A 27305-nucleotide genomic window follows, 5' to 3' on the forward strand; every position below is an offset into this window, starting at 1 on the left:
GCTTTTCAAAGCTGAACACAAAGACAATCAGCTCATTGAGCAACTCAGCATTTGTTGCATATGCATTTACTACAGAATTCCTAATCACATCATTAAGAAACATGAAAAGCCTAGATATATTTTATCTTTAGATTTTTTATTATTATTATTTCAGAGGCACTTAATGTCTTACATTTACATAGCGCCGTTTCCCCCTCCAAAACACTTGACAGTATTTACACACAGGAATGTTTCCCACCGTTGAAATGCAGCCATCTGACTATTTCCAGTACCATCTTCAAAGCACCAGCAATTTGAGACTGAAAGTATGCATCAGTGTGTTGTCTATTAAGGTAGTTCAGAATTCCACTTCATGAACTTCCAACTTGTGCTATTAAAGAAACATAACTAAAATACAGTATCACAGTGCAATTCTGCAACAGAACTGAGACTTCCATCATTTCCATTAATTTTTTTTTTTTACAATCTCTCATTAGATCAAGTCTATCTCAAACACTTTAATGTAAGGCCTTTCAAGAATATAATTCTAAAATATTATTCTTTTTTATATTTTCTTTATAAGCCTCCCTTACAATCAAGCACAGAATATTTTTTTCCCTTCCAGTATATTTAGAAACACCAAGTCCTGGCCCTAAGGAGATATGAGCATCCTCAGTTTCAACAAACTTCATAGCATCTAAAGGCAAACCTATTCCTCCTTGGTTTTGAGGATGGATTTTTTTGTTTGCTTGTTGTTAGTTTTAAAAATAAATATAAGATTACACAAAATTCTGTTACCTCCAGTAAAATTGTAAAGTACAATTGGGATTGGCTGCTGGGGGCAATGTAAGTGTGCTGTGTATGGTTTTACTTGTTAGCATTAAAAACACATTAAAGTATCCCAAGTTCGTTACTCCACTGCAAGACTGCCCTAATCACAAAGATCATAGCAACTTTCTCAGTTTCGAGAATTTTTTCTTTGTCTCTCTAAAAGATTACTAAAACATCCCTCCCAAGAGAAGAAGTTGCATTTGTGCTGAGAACTTTAACAAAAAAAACCCCAAACCAAAACACCATCCTACACCAACCTGTCATCCCTATTTGTCCCTATGGTTACACTTTGAAAAAGACTACAACCTCACACACAGCATGCTGCTACCTGCTACGTTATGGCTGATGTGAGAACCTGAAGGAACAGAACCAAGAGATTAGTGAAATCAGGCACCTATCTGCCTTCCTGTAAAACAAGCACAAAAATTATTCTGGTACCTTATTCTCTGGAATATGCTGTACTTGAGAGAGAAGCTTTTATGATCTTCATTGAAGCATAATACTCAGATTCCACTGTGGTCACTAGATTCTTGTACCGGGACAGCTGTTTGCATTTGAGTACTTTGAAAGAATACTGACAGGTAGGGGCAAGAACTATGATAAAAGGAAAAATATTAACAGGTAGCAATTTGAACATGAAAGAAATTTCCTAATTAAACTGGGTAAAAATTAAACAGCAGTGCATCCAAGTACATATCCATTTTATAAAAAGTAGGGGTGTTTTAAAATCTAAACCCTTGATAAAAGATGCACAAAGTACAGATGTATTGCATATTTTATGCATGCCTTCATGTAGTGCATTCCTATATTATATCTTACATGGAACACTAAAAAACTACTAGACCTTCACTGTACAACAGGTATTGTAATTTTTTTGTTTTAAAGGCTAAACAGCAATTCAGTTTGAATTACACCTTCCTATTCCCTGATCACAAAAAACACCTTGCTGTATTTATGCTTGTCAAAGTCAAATGACAACCACAGTAATCATTTGTATGGAAAAAACAACTACAGTAAACTATTGTAATAATTTGGTTCCTTTGAGGGGATTTGGAAGCTGGAACAAGAAAACCAGCAAGGACTGGAAATCCTTACAAAACACAGAGAATCATTAGTAAATAATTTGTAACGGAAATCAAGAAACATCATGACAGTCAAGAGAATAAACATGAAGAATGAAAGCATTGTTTCAGGCTTCACTGTCCAGAAGACCAAACAGAGAGTACCATTGTCATTTGCTTTCAAATTCAGACATGAAGGGCAGCTAAAACTATAGGATCATCAAATTTTTTTGAAGAGGGAGGAAAGGAGGAACTTGGAAAAAGTAACCGCTGTATTACAGGACAGATTAACATTTTTGAGCTCATTATAACCTCTACTGATTTGATGAAAGACTGGACCCACATTCTTTTCTCTGTTCCCTCTTGTGGGAGTCATTTGTTTCTTCAGAGCTAAAAACATTCACAAGCTTCTTTGATACAAGGATCATCACTTTTCTTTCCCTCCCATTTTTTCTTGTGGGTCAGTCCTTTCCTCCCTCAACCTCCACTCAACTCTTCATTACCACAATATTTCTTTGTCAGAAAAAAGATAGTTGGGCTGGGAGATGGAGGAAGCTTTTGCTAAATTGGGAGAGAATGAGAGCTGAGCGAGCTGCAGAGGGAACTGCATGGACAGACAGATGTTCAAGATAAATCCAAATCCCAGCAAAGAACAACCGTAATTTTTTTTAAACACCAGAAGGAATTCGTTTTGTCTTTTAGTTTCAGTTCATCCTTTTTCAGCAAGGGCACATTGGCTACATCACAAGGCTTGGACAAGGAAAAGGCTCTTTCATTGAACAGGGCACAGATCTGAAGATGGGACAATGTCCTGCACCATGTGAAATCTCTCTGAAACATGCATAGAACAGAGCAAAAATCCAAGACTGCTTTGCAGGAACAAGAGAGGTAGCAACCCTAATTTTAACAGGGCTTTTCACCAAAGGGAAAGAAGGTCTACAAAAGTCAAATCAGCCGATTTCAAATGGTTTGCATCCCAGGATGAATCAGGTTACACTAATTTAAGCCCAATTTAATTTAGGCAGGTTTTTAAACCACAAGAATAAGGACATTCTTAGTACGTATCAATAATTACACCAACATATACACAATTAGCAATATCCTACATAATAGTAAATGCTTAACAAGCTGAGTAATTTTATGGTACATTGTCTGACATTCTACACATTTCCTGTAATCATCAATTTCTAGCAGTTCAGTTCATGACTTTAAGATCCAAATTCAACTGTGTCTTCAGTTATTTTCTTGAACTCATAGTTTCCTCGGCCATCCATATGCAAGTAGAACTGAAAAAAAACAATATATGTTATTAACTAAAAATTACCAGCTCTATAAAGACCAAAACAAATTATATTTTAAATACAATTTAAAATATATATTTAAAATTTATAATATATATAAATAAAATTTTAAATATTATTTTAAAAAGATAACATTTTTAAAACTTAAAAAAATGTTTAAAAAGTTTTAGAGGGTAAACTTAAACTCAGAGGGTAAGCTGCTCTCACCTCACATGTCATTAAATTCACCTGTCTCAGTAAAAATGTTAAATTGTATTTTTGCATATCATGCATCAGTCTGCTAACAGCCATATCTAGACTTAACACTGTTCTCTTGGGTTTTGTGGGGCACAGATTCATCCCCATGTATGAATTCAGTATTTTTATCCACAGGTACAGTCTGTCTGCATAAAAAGTACAGTAAAACCTTAGTTTGCAATAAAAAAGTCCAGGCCTTAGAGACTATTTTTAAAGCATAAATGGATTAGATATAATGAAAGCAAAAAAAATCCATGCTGTTTACTGAATTCTAGTTCAAGGAGTTTTTTTTGAGTCTAAGAAAGAAGACTTAAGCAAGCCTCTCATATTTATAGATACAATAAAAATTTTTGGATAGCATTCTTTCATAACTAAAAGCATAAGAATATTTCAAAGAGTAAAATGAGATTTTGAAAAGTAAAACCTTATAAAAACCCAAACGTAACACAACCTATTAGGATGTAAAACGATAAAACCTCAAATCACCAAGTCAATTTCCTACAGTCAGTCAACAAAACCCAGAAATATTCTTAATAAAGCTAAGATTACATACATCATGGTGTTTCCAGAGTGACTTCCTGTGAGAAACAGTGAAGAGAGTGATGCCAACCTATATGACAAAAATACCCACAAAACAGTTAATTCTTCTCATGGCTAAGGTGTTAATAATTTTTCAGTATTGTATCAGATGAAGATCTTAAATTCATAACCACAAATTTCCAGGCTATTATTAACACTACACATACATAGCTTTTATTTCAAGATTTTGCTGGGAGGGGGAAGCAATCAGGAGGGATTTATAATTTTTAATTGATTTCATTATTCTTTTGCTCCTGAAGATTGCCAAACATAGAATTAAGTGAGTAAAAGAGGTAAGGCAGGAAGCAAGTAAAACAATAAAGCTGGTGAATAAAGGAATTTTAACAACAAAAAAACATTCCAAACCCACAAAAGCAGTAATCAATTACACACTTAGAGTGACAATTTAAAGTGAATAACCTTCCTTTGTTTCCTTTCAACTTAGCCAACTATCCATCCCCAACAAGGGATGCAAGGACAAAATGACTCTGATGATAAAGCAAGATAACATTTTTTCTTTTTGCAAGGACAGCCTAACCAGGAATTCTACTTTTTCAGCAACATGCACTAGCCACTTGGCAAGCACAAATGAATGTTCATGTTTATAGAATAAGAAGCATATGGAAAATAGGCTTTAAAAATCGTCAGGGTATTGATACCAATGTAGTAAAATGAGTCCATGAAGTAATGCTCCTCCTGCAGAGTCCTCACCTAGTGTCCATTCTCTACTGCAGAGGGCTCCTTCAGTTTGAACCACATATTTCAGTGGCTGCACAGCTTTGCTCCCTTATCATTCTGGAATACTGCTACTCAATAACTAAGGTCATTTCAAGCCCTTTCTTTCCCAGACTAGGGTGTGAAATTGAATCTTATTGAGTTCACTATTGTGATGGCACTACAGAGAATCTGAAATGGTGAGTTTAAGACGACAAGGAAACACAAAGCTATATAATCATATCTTCCTAGAGTGCTTGGCTTTTCATATCTCAAAAGAGATGGAAATGTGACCTTCCCAGTTTCACTTCTGTTGCCCTGGCTAAAAGAAGCCTTTTGAACAAGAAAGCATGCTATAATTTTAGGTTATTCTAAGACTATCTATAAAAGTAAGGTTACTTAGCAGTCAGTAAGAGTTCTATGTATATCATAGAGGCTACACGTGCATCTAAATTATCCTGGGACTGCAAAATGATTACTGAATTCTAGCATGCATGAAGTTGTATGCCCCTCTAAGCTTTTTTCCAGATTTTTTTTTTTTTTTTTTAGTCTGCACTAGGCATAAGGAAGAGTGAACCTTGTACCATTTCAGGTTTCTTGTTAATGTACAGAGAGATAACTCCAGAAACAAAGAGCTCACCTTTCTGCAGTGGCTGTAAATGTAGCCCTCTACATCCACACTAACAGCACTGGTGCACTCATCCAGAATTGCAAACTGGGGCTTATGATAGAACAGCCTTGCCATCTGCAATGCAAGCCAAAAAAAAAAGGATACTAAGGATATTGTGGATACAAAACTACCAGCAATGGTGCAGTGTTAGAAGTTAAACTAAGAATTAGTGTCCAAAAATCTACTATGGAAAGGGAATTAAGTTGTAAACCACTGAAACCTGAAAATCCAAGAGTTGTACATGATCTCCTATTTTTTTATTCGAGACAATGTTTAAAAGTCAGTATTTCCTTTTAAATTTTGAGTACAAACCCCACTATTTCCAGTTGTTCCTTCAGTATTTAGGTATTTCACATTTTGGGGTTTTTTTCTAAGTCAAATACTAGTATTCAATGAATAAAAATAGCTTACAGTTCACATTTTATTTTTTACTGCTACAAATGTTCTGCATTTGTTAAACATTTATGCTTTTGAGACATACTGCCATTCTCTGTTTTTCTCCCCCGCTGAGTACATCCATCCAGTCCTGAACACTGTCCCAGCCTCCTTCACGTTCCAAGATCGGACCCAGCTGGACATTATCCAAGTACTCCTTCAGCACCTTTTATGGAAACAGGAATGACAAATAAAGCTTACATGAACTTAAAACACAAGTGGTTGAAAAAGCTAAAAAGGATTATACCATAACATTATCAACCCTGGTAAATATTAAAGTCCTATTAAATGCAGTGCTTTTCATAGCAGTTTCAGTATTTCTGAATTGGAAGCATTACTCATCTTGAGCAAGACAAAGGGTTAATGAACTAATTATCATTACCTGGTCAGAAATCCCTTTCTTTTTCTGATCTTCCAAAGTATCTGGATATATAACTTGATCTCTGAGCGTTCCAAGAGTCATGTATGGTCTCTGAGATACAATTAGAACCAAAAAGATATGTCAAATATTTCCAAACATAGTCAAAGTACAAAGAAAGAGAACATTATTGGTGAGTAAAGTACTTGGTCTCACCTGAGGAACATAGAACAATTTTCCTCTTACAGGTTTTGTTAAACGCCCACCAAACAACGGCCACAACTGCAAAGGGAAAAAGATTAAAATGTGACAAAAGTCCAATTATAACCATGCTCTGCATTCTCCCCTGTTGGTTTTATAAAGTTCCCTTACCTCACCAAGAACACGGAACAGGGAGCTCTTCCCACACCCATTTGGCCCACAAATCAGCACATTTGCACCAGATCGAACCTAAAATCGCAAAGCCAACACATAAAAGGGTAGTGAGAAAGTATTGCTGAAAGTTTCAACAATCAATAGGACAATCTGGTATTATCATATGCTTGTTCACAAGTTTCTGACATTACAATGAGCAATTTCCAGCAAAAACTAGGTTTTTTCCCCAATTGGTTTAGCAGCAGCAACTGCAGCTGGAAGAAAATGAGCTTGTAACAATAAAAACTTTTTTGGGTAAAATAGCTTATTGCCTTTTTTTTAAACTAACATGACAATTTGTTTGTACTTTCGTTATAAACAGGATGACCTTCGAAGCTATCGTCTTCCCTTGAAAATTTTACATTAATATTGTTTCCTATGATGCTAAAAAACTTACCTCAAAGTTAAGGTCTTCAATCAAAACATCACCATTAGGTGTCACCAATGGAACATGATCAAACCTGTAAGTATTGCAAAGTTAAAAAAGAAAAACACAACAGTTGTCTAAAAGAAGCTAATACTGCATGGTTACTTGAGAGATTTAAGGCACTGGGAAACACCTCACCAGTACCTGATTCACTCTCCCACTTTCCAGCTATGAACAGCTAAGGAAGTTCTTGAAACTCTAGCTTTTAAATATCTACATCTACAGGCTTGGTTTTATCCCCTGTATTTGTTTTTTGAATCCTCCTAAGCCTTTGGGCTCCAAAACAGGAGAACATCTTGTGGATACAAACCTACATTTAAGGATGCATGGCATTTTAAACCTAGTAGTGAAGTGTATCTCACTAGTTCTACAACATGCAATGAATGACTTCTCTGCTCACCTCCCCCTTGCCTGTTTGAATAATATAATAGAATAAGATCCATAACTAATATATTTCTAAAAGGAAACAAGATGGTCTGAGAAGTCATATTCTAAAGGACAGTAGGAATGTTACCAAAAACCCCAAGTTCAGAGAGCAGAAGATGCATTCTGCTAATATGAGAGGATAGGACTGGCTTACAGAACAGAAATGCTGAGGTGGGATTACTAATAAATAAAGTTCAACAGGAACTGTAAATTGTAATAACAGGTATTCAGCCCTCTATTAATGGTCACAGAGAGAACGACTTTTAAAAAGTCTACTTTAAAAATACTGAACTATTGAACTTGAGGAAACTTCACAAACATACTTGATAAGGTTATCACTGTTGATAATTTCTCCAGATCCAGGTATCAAAGACAAAGGCTGCTTTTTATCTCCATCTTAAATAAAGAAAAATGTATTAGTGACTGAAATGCTACACAGAGATGACATATTGAATATTATATCACATGTACCTTTTTCTTGTGATATCATTGTACGCTGATATTTGCCACTGTTCAAGTCCTTGAGAACCTGCATTAATTCCGTGATTCGAGCTGTGAAACTTAAGAAAAAACAATCCATAGAAGGTCTAATAAGCACTCTGTCAAGCTGCTAAAATGACAGTGATTCAACCCAGCACAGAAGCAGAATGTTTACATTTTAGAGTTGCACCAGGTTGTCTAATATGCACCATATTTTAAAAGCTCCTTTTCCTGTAATAGCCAAATTTCACTTCTTACAATATAAAAAAAAAGTTTTGCAAATAATAAATACATAATTGACTTAAGAGCATTTGACAAGGTTTCAACTACACATTCAAACTGCATGCTAACACTATCAAGATGTGAAACTTATAGTGGACATAATAGCACATCTTCAGACGTGTTTTCAGCATAAAATGTTTTTAATTGCTGAAATTTTAGCATGCTGCAAGGAACTAAGCACATAAGTTTATTTGAATTATAAAATCAGTTTCTGAAATTGAGATGAGAAAGATTCTTATTATTAAACTTACCCAGCCAATCTCGTCATTTCACGGCCTGCTAGGACTATTCTGCCCAGAGCTTGAGACATTCTCAGTAGCATTCTTCCACTTTGGTAGTAATCCTACAGTAGAAGAAAAGTTTCTTTATGTGGACTAACAAAATTTAAAATTTAGAGGTTGTTTTAATTCTGGTCTATTTACCTCCAAAAGTTCTGCATGAGTGCTATTCTGATGGCGTGGATCAGACAGGTTCAAAAATGGACGACTAACAACCAGGTAGCCAACCACAGTGGCAAGGTCTGCAGTTTAAGAATAAATATTAAGCTGCACATTAATTGAAACAGTAAAAAAAGACACTTATTATGTAAAAAGTTTGTTTGTTATTTATAGGAATCCATTAGCACTTGAGACATACTTACATTTGGCAATGATAGTATCAATGAAACCCATAGAGAACCGGAACAGGATGAAATTATGCAAGTGTTCCACCTGGTAAGTTACAGAAGAAAGAAGTTCAAACTCTATCACTACCTGTTTTACTATCTTTTATTAGACATTTGGTTCCAAACAATTATTTTTCAGTACCTCAGATAAATTAACATGCCACTAAGTGTGGTAAGCACAAGAGTCCCTGCTGGCACAGATTTATATTTGTGATCAAAACAACCTACAAATGAAACTAAATAGTGAGAAGAGTAATTGTGGTGGGTGACAAGGAGGTAAGTGGCTAGAGAAAGGCCATTCTAACAGAAACTTCTGTTCTGCTTATAGCCTACCAGCTAATTTTTTAATCAAATGAAAGTAGCAGCAAAAACATCAAGCCACTGTAATTCAATTTTTATGAGTACATGTCAGGAATCATCACAATAGAATTAATAAAGTTTTGCTTTAAATTTTTAAGAAGTAAAAGAGGCTTACCAGCTTACGGAAAGTCTTGTGAATAGTCTGTTTTTCTCTCAAGTTTCCATTATAAAAAGCAATTTCCTCACTAAAAAAAAAAAAAAAAAAAAAAACCAAAAAAAAAAACAAACAAACAAAAATAATGCAACTTCATTTTGTTAAAGACAGTCTTTGAAAAAGTCAGACATAAAATATGGGAATATAGCACTTTCAGTTACTTTATGAAATACGGGCTTGTACTTTTTCACAACAAAGAACACAGAATTATTGTACCCCACTCAGTCTTGACTGTGGAATATAATGCACATACAAATTACAGCACATAAAGGTGCGAACACTTGGCTCAAACCTGATAACATCACACTTCCCAAGTATATTTTAACACACAACTTCCATTTACCGCACAGTACAGTCACTTGTACCTTAGCAGCCAAGCAAGTGTATACCTGTTTGTAATGAGCCGTGAGTTGACATATCTGTACTCCCCTTCATACTTCTGTTCTATAATAGTCATCTTGCCAATTGGTCTCCTTAAACGTGTAAGGAAAAACCCTGAAATAATCAAGTACGCCATCATGCTAGCTGGACCCTGGGAAAATCAAAAAAGAATAAAAGCTTAGGTGGTCTCAAACGACAGTATCTGTATCCAAAGTGCCCAGAAAGCATGAATCCCTTAGTTCTCACCTCCTATGTGCCTATGCTGCCAAGTCAATTACATTTGCAATTCCCATCATATCCCCTTCTTTGGTGTTGTAGATACTACTTTACTAATTTTACTAATTCTCTGTCCCTAGATGTCCTTCCCACCCCAGCCTTCTATTCAGGTTTTTATCACCACCCAGTGTGACCTGTCCCCTACTGTCCTAGATTACTTCATTAATGATTTACTGATACCCTCTCATTTCTTCTCCCTCCTTTCTGCCTACTTCTTTCTCTGTACATTTGCTGAAGTGTCACACAGCAGTCAATATTTCAATCCCACTGTCCACTGTTTCCTTGTCTCTCAAGTAGTCCTGGATCCTAAGTTTCCACGGATGAAGGACAGATGATTAAATACCACTGAAGCATGGAATGGCATAAACTGAATTTGGCATAAACTGCACACAACAACTACTAAAGAGAGCAGAACAAAGACATCTGAGACTGATAGTTACCAAGGTTTAGTTAAGCCTTACTGCAAGACTGTCAACAAAACTTGCACCATGTGACCCACAGCTACTCCTTTTCAACTCCTGAACATTTTTGATAATGCATCATTTCACTAATCTGAAGAATTAATTCTGCAATTATTCAGCTTATTGAGTCTTACAGCTCAATGCAAGAAATGGTTCCCCTTCATAGAAACTGCACAGAAACAGAAAACTTATTTTCACCTTTAAATGCAATCCATGCAAGACACAAACAATTAGAAGGGTGTTGTACTAAATAGGATTTCTAAATAAGTACTAGAAGAAAGTAAAGAACTTTCTTGATCCTTCAAACTGCCTGAAAATCCTGTTTTTTATTTTGCTTGCCTCAAAATAGAGGGCACTAAAGCACATAAAACATTAAGTGTAAATGCCTATTTCCAGTATAGCCCTTCAAATAATGTAGGAATCCACAACTACCACCTAGAGTTTTCCTCAGATTCCAAACAGGTACAAAGAAGGGAAAATGTGCTTATAGTTCTAAAAAAACCACTCCTTTTATTTACCTGTGCTCCTATTGCACTTGTTAGCTTGAAGATGTACAAAACTATATCCAAGAAGGGCTGCAAGAAGCATAGGAAAAAAGGCTTAGAACACAAAACCAATATAATACTGTTCAGAAGCCATGTACCACCCCAAGAACAGTTACAGCTCTGTACTAAAATACTGGCTAGTCTATTATACAAACTGAAAGCTAAGACAAAAGGATTCTCAGCCACATGACTTTTTCCAGAAAACACTGGCTCTAGAATTGAACATAAAAACATCATGATCTTCAGATAAATACATACCATATGAAAAGAGTACTTTGCTGTTTTAGGTCTGTAATGACATTCTGTTCACTTATCAAAGGTGGAATAGAACCCATAATAACTTAACTGAAGTAATTATGAGAAATACTTAAAAGATAATGCCTTATGTATCAGGCTATGTTCCTGATAGGAGGACTATTCCAAAGTTCTATAACCTCCCTCACAAAGCTAAAACAACTGAACTAAAAACTACTATCTGTTGTAGTCAGAAGATTTTGAACAAAGTAAATTGTAGTTTACTTATATGCATCTTGCATGAAATATATAGCATAAAAAAAATTTAGTCTAAATATGTCAACAGTATTCTCATTCACTACCCAGTCACCTTAAAATTCTCACCAGAAACAGAGAAAAGCTTATTCAACCACTCCTCCCTACACACAAAAATATTTGTGTGTAACTAAGAGCTAGGCATTGCTTTTCTTCTGGAAACTATCTACCTGAGAGAGCAAAGTCATCATTGCTCATCTGCAAAAGAATGCTTTATGTTCTTTAAAAGAAAATTTAATACAAATTATAACAACTCGCAGCAGTGCTTTGGTCATGAAAGCCAAAAAAGAGTATGAAACACTACAGCATTATAAACAATTTTTTTAGTACCATACTCCAAGCAATTGTTGTGAGTTGACATCCCCATCCTAAATGCCAACAGCTACTACTCAAAGTTCTCTCTCAAAAGACTTACCTTGCTAAGGTTTGAGTACAGGTCCACTACACTATTACAGAATTTTTCCACATCCTGTGTAAGGAGTTGATCTGGATTGGCTATTCTGTTGTCCAGATTTCCCATTTTGTAGTATGTATAAGTTCTGAAACAAAACAATTGCTAAGTGGCAGGAAAAAAAAAACATTACCTGGGATCTGAAATAACTGGAACACCCTTGGTTCATACAACTGAGACACTTAGTAGGGCAAACATTACATTACTGTATGGAATCAACGTAGCTTGTGCTTTTACCTGACTAAACCCACATTAAATGCTGAAGGATTGTTTAGGCATTTAGGCTCCAGGATGTCTGAGCTGAAGCTCAGGCTCATGCTGTGCTGCTATTGAACTTAGAACACCCTCACACAATCTACTACAGCCCATCTGACAACCACATTTCAGTCCAGAAGTAGCTGCTCAAGCTCATACATCCAATTCAGTCTTCCCCATATGAAGGCACCTGAAGTACTTTGGAATCTGACCCAATCATGGAAGCAGTGCAGTGCATTTTGTCCCCCAATTAAGCCAACTTTACCGTCTTTGTATCTATGGCATATGCAACCTGGATAAGCCACTCACCCTCAACTGCAAGTTAATTGCAACCTTGCAATCTTCTTACTGTGTACTTAAAATTAATTGAATCAACTTATAAAACCTGTAGACAAGGTGTTACTTACTTAAGATATTCTTCATAGAGATATCTGGTAAGTCTTACTCGGAAGCAGAGCTTCAGTTCATTTAGACCATACTTCAGGAAGTTATTCACTAAAGAGATCTAAAATAAGAGACAATAACATTTAACTAACAAGGGAAAATATACTTACATCAATTTGCAGCATAAATTGTGTAAATACTTTAAAACAGATCAATTCTCCCCTTAAAATCAATTATGCCATAAACATACCTAAGACCAATCAGACAGTGTCTACAGGACGACTGCTTAAGTTTCTGTCTCCAGATTCTAGTGGGTCTCACCACTTAGGATAAAATACATTCAATATTACATATTTTCAGCTCTTCTGATAAACTCTAGACAAGAGCCACCATTTTACAAACACGGCCTTAAATCTGTCAACTAGTTTTAAAATTTATTGCAAATCAGATAGCAACAATTAATTCTATCTGGCGCAGATCAGAGATGTCAATAAACTGAAGGAAATTTAAAGCATGGAAGAAAGCATAACAAAGCTGTGAAAAATGTAAGAAATATAAAAATTAAAGTTTAAAAGAAATCTTCATCTTCAATGGTGCCAAAGGAATCCCAAACCTATAGTCAAAATTGCCATCAACAAAACTAACCTGAAAACCTGAACATAGCTGTTAAAAAAATAGTTGCTACCAATAAGGAAATATGCTGATAAAGTCTCCCCATAGTGGAGCCAGAAAATTAAATGTGTTTTCATACAGACCTGTATGCAAAACAATTAATTTCCATAGGTTTTAAGACACTCATTTGAGACCTTTTCCTCAAAATCTTAATTTACATTTAAAATACGTTCTACTAATAGGTCAGCACAAGAAAAGCACTTACAGCAGGCATTGCAGCAATGAAGTTGAACAAGTATTTCTTGAAATCTTTTCTGCTGCGGCCAATGATAGCACTGCAAATGACCACCAGCTAAGAGTCAGTTACAAGAGAAACAACAAAGTATGAACTTGCATGTCTTAAGTGGATAAACTCTCAAAGGACCACACAGAGAAAACAAAGTCATCGTGGAAACCTGTAGCATCAGCTGTAGGATCCAGTCTGACACCCTCTAGTAAGCTAAGCGGCAAGTGGCAGACTGAGAAGTTACCTCCTGTCTGCTCCTCTGTAACTGCCCACATTAAGGGCTCAAAAATTCATGGTCACAGAATACCAGTCCTTTCCCTTCGCTGCTTTCATAGATTCTCACAAGAGAAACAAAGCAGTCCTTCCATTCTACAAAGCACCAAATGTCTCTCCTCAAAACACAGTATCATTTTGAATTCACAGTTCAAGACACATTGTGACTTGCTTCAATTAGCAACAAGACCAGCAAGAATAATCAGAAGTCTAAAAACTACTTTCTAACATATTAAGACCAAAAGCATTGTTTTTATCAACCTAAAGGGCAAACAGCTCAGTGGGAAGAAATGAAAGTCCTAATAGCCACACAACATGTCTAAGTCTATCACATAAAATGACTATTCTGAAGTACCTTCTTGGACATTCAGATCAACAAGATTTAGTGTCTTCAGTGTACAAAATGTTACCAAATGAATATTTAATAAATAGTTTAAAAATATTAATTTAATCAAATAATTTTATTGATGAACAAAAATAATTTAATATATTTATCAAAATACAGTGGTCTGTCCCCAAATTGCAACTACACCAGTTTTCCAACAGTTTTAAACAAGCAAGCTATAAAATGTCCAAATATATATTGTGATAGAAAACTTTCCCTGTTAAACACTTGACAGAATGTCTAAAAATAACAAATGTGTAGGTACCTTTCAATGACTGTTCCATTTTGAATCATCCAAATGTCACAGTAAGTTCGGACTACCAGCATCACAGCAATAAGCAGCAAATAACCTGTCTGGTACAACCACAGAAATGTAACAGGTAAATAATGGCTAAAATTCACCATTTTTTCAGCAAGTCATCTAACTGTATCTAACAGAAAAGCACTGGTGCCCTAGCTAATGTAATATTTACTTACTTTGCTGGAAATACATTAGCATACAGTACCTTAAATAAAGTACTGACTACATATTTACAGTGAAAGTTTGCCTTTTAAAAAAAGCTGTATTTGGTTGATCCATGTACTGGACACATTATAAGATGGAGGATTGTAGGAATAAAAAAGTTACTGCAATTCTAAGACACCTTTCTGCCATAAGGTTGCAAGAGACCTCTGAACATCATCTACTTCAACTCCCTACTTACAACAGGGCCACTAGTAACCAGTCACCAGTTAGACCAAGAGTGCAGACAGTTTCCCATGCACTTCACTGTCCACTCATCCAGCCAATTCAGTTTGCCTGTTATGGTATTAAGGGAGACCTGATAGCAAAGTATTCAGTATCCTCTGTTCTTCCCTTATCCACACAGCCAGTTCTCTCATCACTGAAAGCAATCAGGTTAGTAAGGCATGATTTGTCATTGGTAAATCCAGGTTGCTTGCAATCACTTTTTTGTCCCTTTTGTGGTCAGAGTTAGCTTACAAGAAGTTTTGCTCACAGACTTGCCACGAATATGATGAGGCTGACCAGTAAACTTGTTTTCAAATATGGGAGCAAGGTTTGAGTTTTTTTGGGATTATCTGTAACCTCCTCTAGTGGCCCTGAGCTTTTGAAGCTGATAAAGGCTAGCTCTGTGAGCACTCTCACAGGCATTTCCATCCATGCTTCTACCTTCTGTGCACCTCCTTTTTGTAGCTGGGCTGCTGAAGGCCCCTGGTCTACACTCTGGACATCACAATTCACTGCTCTTGTGCCTGATGTATGTTTAGGTTCTTACAGTTCATTGCTTAAGTTCCAAGCTCAACTAATGCTTTGGATCTTTTTTCTTTTAAAAGTGCCCTGGAAGGCCTGAGAAAGATGGAGGCACTGATTTCTACACTGCATAGCTTTCCTGAAATGATGCTGAAGAGAACTTTTGACAACTTCATTTTCTAATACAGGTTGGCCTGGCTATAAGTTACTAAATCAAAATAATGAATGAACTGAATCTTATTTAAAGGCAGGAAGCTTTTGCACACAGAAGTGTACTGCCTTGTACAAGACAAACCAAGATGCCCTTTTAAAAGTTATGCTACAACAGTAGTTAGCAGCTGACAGTAAATGGCCTATCTTGTAATTGAAAACAGAACCTTTAGTGATATAACAACTGAGCATGATGTAGACTTTTATATTATTACATTGCTATTTTAAAATACATAGCACAATTTAGTCCAATTTAAGTAATGTATATGCAGTTTAAATTCTGATGTAATTTCAAAAGAGACTTGACTCCAGCTTTATTTCTTTATTTATTAATGCAGGCAATGCTTACCTCTTTGCACAGTGTTCTAGGGACCATTATTTTCAGGATTCGACATATTCGTGCAATAAACACTCTGTCCACCATGGCTCGCTCCTTCTTTCCCTCCTTCTGCTGCACACAGAACAAAACAAGAAAAGTGAGAACTTTTTGTGTTATTGAACTGTTGATGTGATATTTTCCAAATCATTTACAGCTATATTCCTTCTGCAGAATTTGCAATATTTCCTGCCAACTTAAGACTTGCTCAGACAAGTTAAATAAGGAATTGGGAACTATCAAAACAAACTGCAATAGTACAGTACTAGTAGACCTGTACTTCTAGGTGTCTGCTGTATCCTTTCTGTTATCTTTAGTACAGTTTAGTATAGAATTCTTTTATATAATATAGAATCATAAAATAATAAATTAGCCTTCTAAGAACATGGAATCAGATTCATCATTTCCTCCCTTTGTTGGGGGTCTCAGAAAACACAATGTACACCCTTCTATTTATCCAGTGCAAACCCTTTTTATTTTAAGTTTTCAGTAAAGATATAAGTACATGGAATCTATTCATAGCATTGTAATGCCAGAATCACAGACTCTGCCTTTTGGTCTATTTTATTTGACCATGAAACAAAAATCTTAGCTTAAAGGGATTTAGTACATCCCTTTCAAATAACTGAATTAACAGACACACAAAAGATAAAGGAAATGACAAAACTCCTACCAGATGTGTGAAGTAGTTTCTAATTTAGTAACTGTGAGACTCAACATCTTGTTCCATACATTTTTTTTTCACATAAAAAAATAAACAGAAGTTATACCAAATCTACACACAGCTGTTTGTTTCTATCTATACAGAAAATCTTACAACACTGGTCCTTACAAATTCCTAGGGCAATAAGAGATAAAAGAACATTGTGCACATCAAGAACTGATCATTATGGAGTCAAACTTCAGCCTCTTGTGATTATCCTGATTCTTCCATTTGTTTCACCAATGCAAATCTGAAAGTATCATTCAAACTGTACTTGCACCGTAGCCAAGATCAAACTACAGTGACAGGACTTAAAGTTTTAAAAGATCAGGTTTATTTAAAATTATTAAAGAATATTTGACATAAGGAAAGAATTACCTCATTATTCTGCAAAGCTTGTTTTCCACTTCTTTTACTGCAGAGAAAAGAAAAAAAGTATTTATTTGTTATTAACACACTTTTCTTTGTCTTGATCGCTACACATAAAAGACAGAGAGGAAACCTTGGGATTATGTTGCTACCTATTTCTTTCAGGGCAATACAGCAGGGCTACCTCCAATGCCAAACCTACATGCTGCTGTTATACAGCACATATAATGCCAGTGAAACCCCACTCATTCCAGCAACCAGTTTCACGTAGGAAAACCAAGTCTCACCCTTTCATCTCAAAGTTCTGCTTTACCTTGGCTTTGTATCATGAACTCCAAGAGTTTTTCTGTTTCTCACACATACTTTACAAGCATGGCTACGTGGTTCCACTGACCACAAATGAAAACTACAAGAATGCAGATCCAGCAATCCAAGCAAGCCAACTTTGATGTTTCACACTATCTACATAAGCTAACCAGATTTGTTTTGCATTGCATTTGACTTCAAAAATAACACATTTACTACACAGAGAGATTATTTGTTCATACACATGTGCTACAGGGGAAAAAAAGCCAGCTCCTGTGAAATCAAGTTCCTGCAAAGATGTCCATTAAAAGGGGAGTTATTTTTTAGTCTGTTTTCCTTCCTCTGCATTTAACAGAACAGTTAGTAGAAAAATATTTATCAACTGGCGTTAAACATTCAAAAGCACAACACTATTTTTTTTGCCTCGACTTTTAAGAAAGAAAAGCTGAACAGTAAGGCAGTTATAGTTTGTCTTTCTTCTTTTTGGAGCACTCAAGCATCAGACAAGCACATGAAGCTGTTTGGAGAATTTATGTAGTTTAGAAGAAGCCACAAACTATATTAAACCATAACTTTCTTAACCATGGTATTATAACACTGAGAGCAGGCTGCCTTAAAACTACAACATTCATACACTTTCAAGGCAGAACCTAGGACACTACAAGAAAGCAGAAACTCCTTCAGTCTACAACACCAAAACAGGAGCAGACTGCCACACAACCAGCTGTCCCACAACTTCATCAACAGCACCATTTCACACTTGTGTTTTAGAGTTCCACCAAGAAAATATCTAGAATGAAACTGCGCCTAATTTAATTTAAGATGATTAAAAAGATCTATGAATGTCACTGACGAATAAAAAGAAATAACTTAATTACTATGAAAGAGGCAAGGCAGCAGAAGAACATGAGAAAAGAAGGAGGGAAGGAGGAGACCATGAAAGCAAGAAGGGAGATCCACCAGTTCAGCAAGAACTTAATTAAAGGTAACAGAGACGGAAGTCTGAGAGAAGATAAAAATCTTGTAAGACTACTTGTGTAAAAGACAAAACAAAGAATTAATATGAAGGGCAGCAGGGGCCAGATTGAGGGAGAAATAATAAAAGTTCAGAAGAGATATAACATTTAATCAGGCTGTGAGGGCAGTAAATCTGTGGAAATGGTAACAGAGTGTAAAGTCTAAGAAACAGTCTAGTTGGAGACTACATCCTGGTGATGCAAGAGCAATGCATTTCTTGTACAAAAAACTTCTCAATCCATCTTCTAATTTTACAAAACTTGAATATGGATCAGTCCAATCACATTAGGTTTGGCAGTAGGAGGAAAGTAGTATTAAGCATGAATGAGTAGTGATCAAACTATGTGGTTATTTCTCTAGATGATTCATGACTTGTTATAATGTAAGATGAAAGCATGCTGCTCTTCCATATATGCTGTAATGATTCCTATAAGCTTTACTGCTTCAAGTTCCACCAGTCTTTGAAGTCACACAACACTCCTAATACACAACTATTTCAGCTTTAAAAGGATCAGAAGTGAATATATTAATAGAGTAATCTATTAGGTAGATAAGGCCCAGAATTATTCTATCAGTTAGTTGAATATCTTTGATGTATTTATTGATACATTTTTCCTACAGTAGCTGTTGAGAGAAACTGAGCAGCCGAAATTACTGACTGAGCTGCAACTGAATATCCATTAAAGGAAGATTGTTCAGAAATCAAGATCTTACATTTAATAATAAACTCACATTTAATTAGCATTTATAGTTATAAAGTTTAAGATAAAAATGAAGCATTTGTAAATTTAAAATCTAATTTTAAAAGAGCTTTAACAGTGTTCTGTTCTCTTTTTTCTAAAAAATTTGTGCAAACTCAAAACAAGACTAATACTTGAAAAAGTATGGAAACAATCTTACATATGAAATCAAGAAGAAAAAAATATTAAATGTGCCTATATAGCTCTCATTTTATTTGCAAATAAAGACTCTGCCATATTCAAGCCTGGAATAAAACCTTTCCAGTCCAATACCTATTGGCACTACTCCTGACTCCACTATACTACTGTAAAACTTTTGGTGGTTGCATTCTCAATGAATTTAAAGACTAAATAACATTCTCAATTAGTCAGCAAGAATACAGCAAGACTATCTGGTTGCAGCAGAGAGCTCTAACACTTGGAATAGATTCAGGCTCTCCATTATTCCAGACCTCTCATTTACATAATGCTGGAGCATCACAAGGCTCGGTGGTGGAGGAAGGTAAGTGCTACATGCTGGCCAAGTTCCCCAGTGCAAGTAACTCCCCTGGTACAGAGCCACTGCTCCTTTGTGCCCTCACAGACAAGGCGGGATGACAATGAAAAGGTTTTTGAAAAGGAAAAAATTAGGAAAAAATATAGTAGTAAAACATTTCTAATAGTGAATCAAAAACAGTGGAACTTGTCACCATATATTTTCAAGATCTAACTGCACAAAACCCTCCACAAAGCAGTCAAAGCAGTCAATTCAATGTGTAAAATTTTTTTAAGACCACAAAGAGTCTAGAGGTATAATGGAACACATATCTCCTGAAGAAGTTTCAGGAAAAACAGCATTTCAGATGTAGCCTGCTACCTATTATTTAAATGCACAGGGCTTTTACAGCAAACACAGATATAAAAAGCAAAGAAAGGCATCAGCAGCACCTGGGATGACACAACTACACCAAACTTGTCATTCATCCGTGCATGGTAACTGAATAGCAACTCTCTAAAGAGAAGTAAGTAATTACTCAGTAGGCAGGAGGCAATACAACAAAACACCTTTCTCCTGCAAAATGAGAAACACGATCAGCCCATACCAGCAAGATGCTTTAAAGAAACTAATGGAGTTTTGGGACTCTGTACAGGCATCTGACAGCTGATCCAACTTCAAGGGCAGTATGGAAGCCCAGTGGGGATGGAGAAATCATGCAATTCCAGTCTCCAAAGAAGGACTGGTCAGAGTACTGGCTCTTGTGACTCTATTTACATACCAGTGAGGCTATTCTCTCTAAAGAAATATGCAATAATACTGGTTACTCAAACAGAATCATTCTCAACACTACTGAAGAAGGAAGTGATTTGAGAAACTGTGAAAAGCCTCCAAGAGGCCTGAGTCTTCTTACTGAAAGGTCTCAGGCACACTAGTTCTGTGGCATTTACTAGCAAACAGGAAAAAGTTAAAGGTTTACTGTCTTTAGAAATACCTGTCTCCATCCAGAACAAAGTTCAGAGGAAGCAATCTACACTGAGCTCAGCACAACAGGGAATTGCAGGTGAAGAGGGTGATAAGCAAGACTTGCTGTTTAATGGCACATTATGAGGAAGTAAGGGCTTTAAAGTGTTACACTGTCCTTAACTGAAAAAAAACCTACAAATTTCATTCACGTCATGCTACCTTCCTTCTGTGGAGTTAGGATGACTTGCATCTGCTCAAGTGCAAAGAAAGAGTATCTGGTTTAGGATTTAGTGTAGCATTTCAAAGAGTTGTTACCTCCAGGCAACCTTTGTATCCTGCAGACCTTACATGTTGGAATGGCACCGTGAAGTTTTCACAGCTTCCAAAAATCACACAAAATAAACAATTTTGCAATAGTTCATGATTATTTGTGCAGTTTTCAGGTTAGTTTTGGAGTCATTAAGACATTGTAAAGAGAATAAAATTCAAATGGCTAAAGATGCAATGCAACAGTGTGAAGAAATAACTACAGGGAGAAAAGTCTGGTGTAGTTAACTGGCAGGCAGAGTTTCATAGTGCACACAGAGGGGTAGAGAGCAACAGTACAGTTATTTCAGGTCAAGGGCAGCAACCCTACTCAGAAGCCTGGGCACAGTCCAAAAGCATGCCCATTTACACAGTACACTCTGAGCAGACAGAGAAACCAAAACCAGAACTTTCTTGGCTCTAGATTGGTGGCTAGTTGCAGCTTAACCAAAAATAATGTGAGAGGAATGTGTTCAGGCAAGCAAGAAGGGGACTCAGAAGGTCACAGAGAGCTGTTACTGCAAACAGGAGCTCTGCATTGCTAAAGCTCAAAAGGTTTCTACAAACCTATGAGAAGAAGACAAAGCAGAACTGTTGGAGAGGAAATTCTAAGTTTCAGTAGAAGAATGCATCTCAATAATATATCTTACATACAAGAAAAACCTCAGCACTAATAATTTTGTCTTAAGCTGTGCTTGGGCCTGAGCTGTGGCTGCAGATCTCCTTCATAACAGTGGAAAAAGATTTCTAGCTAGTTTCCTAAAAAAATTTTTAAATCATTTTTTAAAAAAGTTATACACTGTCATACACACTTATACTAGATCTTCCCTTAGACAGCAAGCATTTTATGCAACTTAATTAAGAGAGAAACCACTAATTAGCTAGCCAGGCCCCAAACAAAGGCGGTCTAAATGCTAGGATTAGGGCTGAATCATCTGGTTTCTCCTGTCTCCATACCCTCCAGCTGAATTCAGGTTTCCTGAGCCCCAGGCAGGTTTTTCTACAAGACTGCATTTTCAGTATATTTTCTAGTAATCCTATCTGCGTATTTAGTCTTTTTTCCCCCTCAACGCTAGTGCACTTCCTGCAAGCAGCAGACTGAACAGTCACATTCACATCTGGAAAAATTTACTCCAATGTAGTTAGCATAAAGTTGTTTTTGTTACTTGCCACCTTTCCTTCAAGTAACACAGGTTCCCTTTAAGGCTTTTACATACACAAAAGCAGTCTATTAATCCGCAGCAATGTAATTTCACCCTTCCTATCAAACAGCCATGACTCAACCAGAACAGGTCCCTCCATTTGAAGCACACTGGCAAAGCCCACCCAAGGACATTCAGAATCTAGAGAAATTACACAAACTAACAAGAGAGAAGAACATTCTAAATATATACAAATGGAATAAAAATGCACCATCTGTTTCAAGCTACAACTACCACTTGCTACATCTAAACTCCTATTTCACGTTTGAAAGCACCTCTGAGCATTTGGACGTGTGTCTGTCACCTCTGACTGCAACACTGTCACTGTCACAGCACGTTCTCAGGCTGTGCAGCTGAGGACACAAGCAGGGACATCTGAGGGAGTGACACGAGTGACACGTGCTGCCACTCTGTCAGCAGACAACGGCTGAGGAGCACAGTGACAGGCAGGAGCACAGGTTAAGTGTCACCCAAGATGAACTGTGCAAACCCTATTTGATACACACTGTCTGCAACTCAGCCTCCCTCCACTCAATGAGCTTTCCCCTCACTCAAGGCTTGCCTAACCTCTAAGGCCCCAGGCAATATTCTTGCTTTATTCATTTTTTCCCCAGAGGTGGGACACCATTACAGGGGTTTCCAAGTTCAGTTTATATTAAATTGTGTCCATGTCTTAGCATCTGCTTGGATTCTAATGAATGCAGCTAGGTGAGAGGAAAGGCCCTACAAGCAGATTCTAAAATATTTGGTCACCTTCTCATTCACTACAAATGCCTTCCTATTACTCTAAACTGTTTATTGCCTTTCCCTAACCTTGCAGTTCCAAACTCTTTACCCCAACTACCTTCTATTACCTCTCTCAATCCCTCCTTCCAGCAGAAAGTTGTATGAGTTAAAGATCTTCTTTTTCAAAGTAAACCAAGCTCATTCTCTACTTGTGTAAGTACTTTATTTTAAATTACACAGATACTCGGGAAAAGTTCTTATTAGAGGGGTAATGAAAAATATCCAGCTCCTTTATGTAACACCCTTTAAGGCTTTAATTCTGAAGCAATCAAATCTTAAGCAAATATTCTATAACTTCTTGTTTGAAGCAAGATTAGTGAAAGAGAATAAACAGACTTTTTTTTTCTGCATTATAAACCCAGGATAATGTAGTTTCTCAAAGAACTTCCCATTACTCTAAAAAAACCCAAATACTACAATTGAAGTCATAATTGCATTTAGATACCACAACTTTCCCCTTCCAAGAGGACACACAGCTTTTGTAAGGAAACAGACTTTGTGAGAGCAACTTTGAAAAAGAACCAATGTATTTTTCCTCCATGTTTACTCCAAGGAAGTAAGATTGAAAACTAACAAGTTAAACAAACAGTTCTACATCACTCTACTTCAGAAGATTTCAGAAAAGTGTAGTAATAAGGTGTTGTAAATTGCAAGTGACACCACCTCTCAGTTCTGGAAAATCAATGAGCAGTGTAATACCTCTTACAGAAAACATCTGTGACTAATCCAGGCAGTACTAATTAAGTGATCTTTGACCTAGTAAGGCAGGTTGGCATAACACATACAGCTTAATTATTCATACATTACTACTTTATATGAGTTGTACTGAACTTTGCCCCTATTGTCTGAGAGCAGAAAAGTAGGTTAAAGTTGCTACTTCTCCTTCCTATAAACTGGTTATTCTATATAAAAACAAACACATACAACATGACAGGCCTGTGACATAACTTTCATGTTACACATTCAAACACACCTGATTTGCTAAAAGATGATTTTCTTTTTCTCAATTTGTATGTTATTTTACTTTCCAAGTTTAACCAGCAGCAAACCTATTGCTGACATTCCAGCAAAACTTTAAAAAGCACACAAAAATCAAACAGAAAAATGGCAGGTACTGCAGAAATACATGAAATAATAGGAAAACGTGAAATGTTATTTTGAACACAAAGTATGTACAAGAATGTATTCTGAAACTATGTGAGGAAGGAAGAAGTTTTGCAGGTAAAGTTCACAGTTGCACTAAAACACTTCATTGATTCACCTGAATGTTAAGCCCAGCGTTCTGCTGGTTATATTCAGGTCTGCAACATTTACCTTTGCCCTTACAAAGCTCAAAACTAGAATTTCATCTTCCAGAATTCAAGAAGTTGAAATTCACCTCACACTGACATGGCACAACATTTTCAGGCATTATACACCAAGGTTAACAAAGGAATTCACACACAAAAAACTAAATCACCTCACGGATTTTAGCCAGTTAACCTCAAGCAGCAGATACACTACCAGTCCTCTTCCAGACTATCTAGATTGCCAAGTGAAATTCTTCACCCTAGGAATAAGTACAAAAATTTAGGACAGCCATGCCTTCCCAACTTCTTCCTCTTCCCAGAGAGTCAGAGATATAAAACACAGATGCTAAAGGACACACTAGGCCCTGCAGATTTCAAAGGTTGTGCACTTGTTACTATATGTCAGCATCATATACCAGCACAAGAATGCTGAAAACGTAAAGATGTGGCACGAAGACAATCCTTTTCAAAAGTATTCTCTAATTTACATCAGCAACAAAACATGAAGAAATGAACGATACATGAACTAATGAGACTAAAGGAGGATGAGGCGATGGTAATAACCAGATGCTTTTGTCTAGGCTGGTGATATAGGCAATGTAGCTTACCTACTGCCTAGTCTTGATAGGTAGCATTCTGTAAGGCTCCTGGCAAGGTTTGCCTCACAGGGAAACATGGAGAAAAGAACGAAGACCAGTGGGCAAAAACCATCCTCAAAATAGCATTCAAGCAGCAGCACAGCTATTATTGAAACAACCGAATGTTGGATGTTAGAGTTTGGAATCCATGGCCACAATACAGTACCAGCAGTAAATAAGACCTAAGCTGTGGAGGGACTCAAAAGTGTAAAACAATACATACACACAAGTGAAAAATCAAATTTGTAAGCATGGCACTTGCTTTAGCAACTGCATTTCTAATAAATTCAAGAATGCAAAATGACTAAAGAGATTACAGAAGTAAAGGACAAGGTATCAGAAAGACTGCAGTACAGAGAGAGCAGAAGGGACAGATCAAGTCAGGCTCTCACAAGCTCGTGCATCTGTTGAATTTGCTGGAATGTAATTCATAAGTTATCCTCCTTTCCCAATTCCCAATAATCTTGCAATAATGTTTGGTCCACCTACTATATCTGAATACCTCAGTTTTTTAACACTATACCTAGCAAAATTGAAGATCCACACAGGAAAGACACATTCCAAAGAGTCTTCAGCATTCAGGCTGACACTTTCCATACACTGACCCCCAAACTAATGCATGCATTGCCATTGTCAAGTCCTGCAGATCAACATCAGAAGACATGAAAGCAAAACAGTTTAATGGGGACCGCACAGGACCCACATAATATCTATTTCAAGTATAGGGAGATGACTCTGGACAAGTTCTAGCCTGTTTCTATCAAATGAATGCTACTAACAGTGGGAAAATATTAAATGCACTTCAAACCTAAACCGGACCTGCATCTGTTTTGAAGATGCGCTCCAATCTGAATGTTTGTGTGCTCCAAGATCATTCCTCAATGAAGGCAAAGTAAGGTAAGTGTGGACAACTGACATTCACTTTAGACATTCTTGGTCTAAACTTAACATATAACTGCTCCTGGAACATCTGCATGGCCCAGTATTTCTTACAACCACCACTATACTAGGCATGAAAATCTGAGCTCATCATTTTTGTGCCCTTCCATACAGCTCTTCTGCTTTTTGAAAGTGGAATTTCACTAACTTAGGCAGAGATATTTGAAAAAAATCACTCCTCCCTATGAGTCTGATAGAAGAGCAACTCACAGCCATAGCTCAGGATCTTGTTTTAACTCTCATGCAAGAAACAGTTAAGGTAGCAAATGTATGACTTGCCAGCAGGGTATCAATGTCTGCCATGTTGTGTGACAGTTACCCAACTTCATTAAACTCCCACAGATATTGTGCATGAGTGGACTTAGGTAAAATAAAACTGGATCCTTGCTTAATCTCAGGTATGTTATTACTTAAGTCTGTTGAGTAAGTCCATCTCAGTATTTGGTAGTGCTTACAAGACACCTGTAGGCACTGTAATATCGCAACACATCAAGTCTTAAGCATATAGTTAACAACTTACAATCTCAAATACAGTAAAACCATGAAAGGGCTGAGCCTGCGATATATTCTTCGACTGCCACACTTTGCAATACCAGTGCTTTGTAAGGCATTAACGAATACAGACCCTAGAACCATATAACTGTAAGGCAACCTCACAGAGAACATCACCACATTCGGCCGCTTTGAAATCACTGCCCGTGTATCTTATTGTCACACAGCAGCATTCAAACAACAGCTGAGTCCATTAACTGCCTAGGCAGACACGGTCATCCCTAGAAGTGCCAATACTCATTCCTAGTCCGGAAAACAGAAAAAGCCAACATAATTTGGGTAACAAGGCGGCGGTGGTTGGATGCTCGCAACACGGGCACAGACCCGACGCCGGAGAAGGCGTGGGGAGAAGCAGGCTGTCCCTGAGCCCAGGAGCCGCCTCCCGGGCAGATGGCAGCGGTGGCAGCGCCCTGTGTGTGGCACAGGGGCGCGGCTGCCCCTCCGCCGGGCGAGGGCCGTGAGGGCGAGCATTGCTCCCGCTGCCTCGGCCTCCCAGCGCCGGCCCCGCGGCTCGCCCGGCCCCTCCCGCCCCGCGGCCCGGCCCGGCCCCGCGCTCACCCGTGCTGCGCGGCCCCCCGCCGCTTGCTAAGCAGGCAGAGCAGCGCGCAGGCGGCGGCGGCCCCGGCGATGGCGGAGTGCCGCGCGGTGAGGAACTTGCTGTAGGCGGCCATGGCGAGAGCAGCACGGAGCCGCCGACCGAGCGCAGCCGAGCCCAGCAGCCGAGCGAGGGATGCCGGGAGGGGGCGGCGCCGCCCGGCCCCGCGCCGCCGGCGGGACGGGCCGCGCCGGGAGCGGGTTGTGCAAGGCCGGGGCGGCAATTACCGCTCCCTGGCAGCCCCTGGCAGCGGGCGGACCCCACGGCCAGGGGAGGGGAGGAAGGGGCGTTTCCTCCCGCGCCGGCGGGGCCGGGCCTGTCGCCGGCCGCCCTCGCCCGGAGGTCGGGCTGAGC

The 27305-nt window shown here is 37.7% G+C and overlaps 1 protein-coding gene across 1 annotated transcript; it reads right to left on the bottom strand.

Annotated features, from left to right (window-relative positions):
• Nucleotides 1-115: 115 nt before the first annotated feature.
• Nucleotides 116-27088, bottom strand: ABCD3 (ATP binding cassette subfamily D member 3). The gene is made up of 23 exons (XM_059477776.1): nt 26915-27088; nt 17150-17186; nt 16042-16143; nt 14496-14584; nt 13552-13621; nt 12698-12795; nt 12000-12123; nt 11009-11065; nt 9762-9904; nt 9334-9403; nt 8835-8904; nt 8617-8714; nt 8446-8537; nt 7904-7992; nt 7756-7828; nt 6977-7040; nt 6538-6615; nt 6382-6447; nt 6190-6279; nt 5854-5973; nt 5343-5447; nt 3963-4019; nt 116-3157 (listed from the first exon to the last, which is right to left on the bottom strand). Exons 1-23 carry the CDS (start codon nt 27025-27027, stop codon nt 3080-3082), a joined length of 1983 nt encoding a protein of 660 aa, XP_059333759.1. The 5' UTR covers nt 27028-27088; the 3' UTR covers nt 116-3079.
• Between the last annotated feature and the right edge of the window lie 217 nt (nt 27089-27305).

This window comes from Ammospiza nelsoni, chromosome 9 (assembly GCF_027579445.1).
Source record: "Ammospiza nelsoni isolate bAmmNel1 chromosome 9, bAmmNel1.pri, whole genome shotgun sequence".
Taxonomy (NCBI): Eukaryota; Metazoa; Chordata; class Aves; order Passeriformes; family Passerellidae; genus Ammospiza; species Ammospiza nelsoni.

Coding starts and splice junctions, on each gene's coding strand:
- ABCD3 (XM_059477776.1), bottom strand. CDS start 27,027: ATGGCCGCCTACAGCAAGTTCCTCACCGCGCGGCACTCCGCCATCGCC. Junction 6,448..6,537: donor TGTTCCGTGTTCTTGGTGAG/GTAAGGGAACTT, acceptor TTCCCTTTGCAG/TTGTGGCCGTTGTTTGGTGG. Junction 4,020..5,342: donor TTTACAGCCACTGCAGAAAG/GTGAGCTCTTTG, acceptor TTTGTCATATAG/GTTGGCATCACTCTCTTCAC.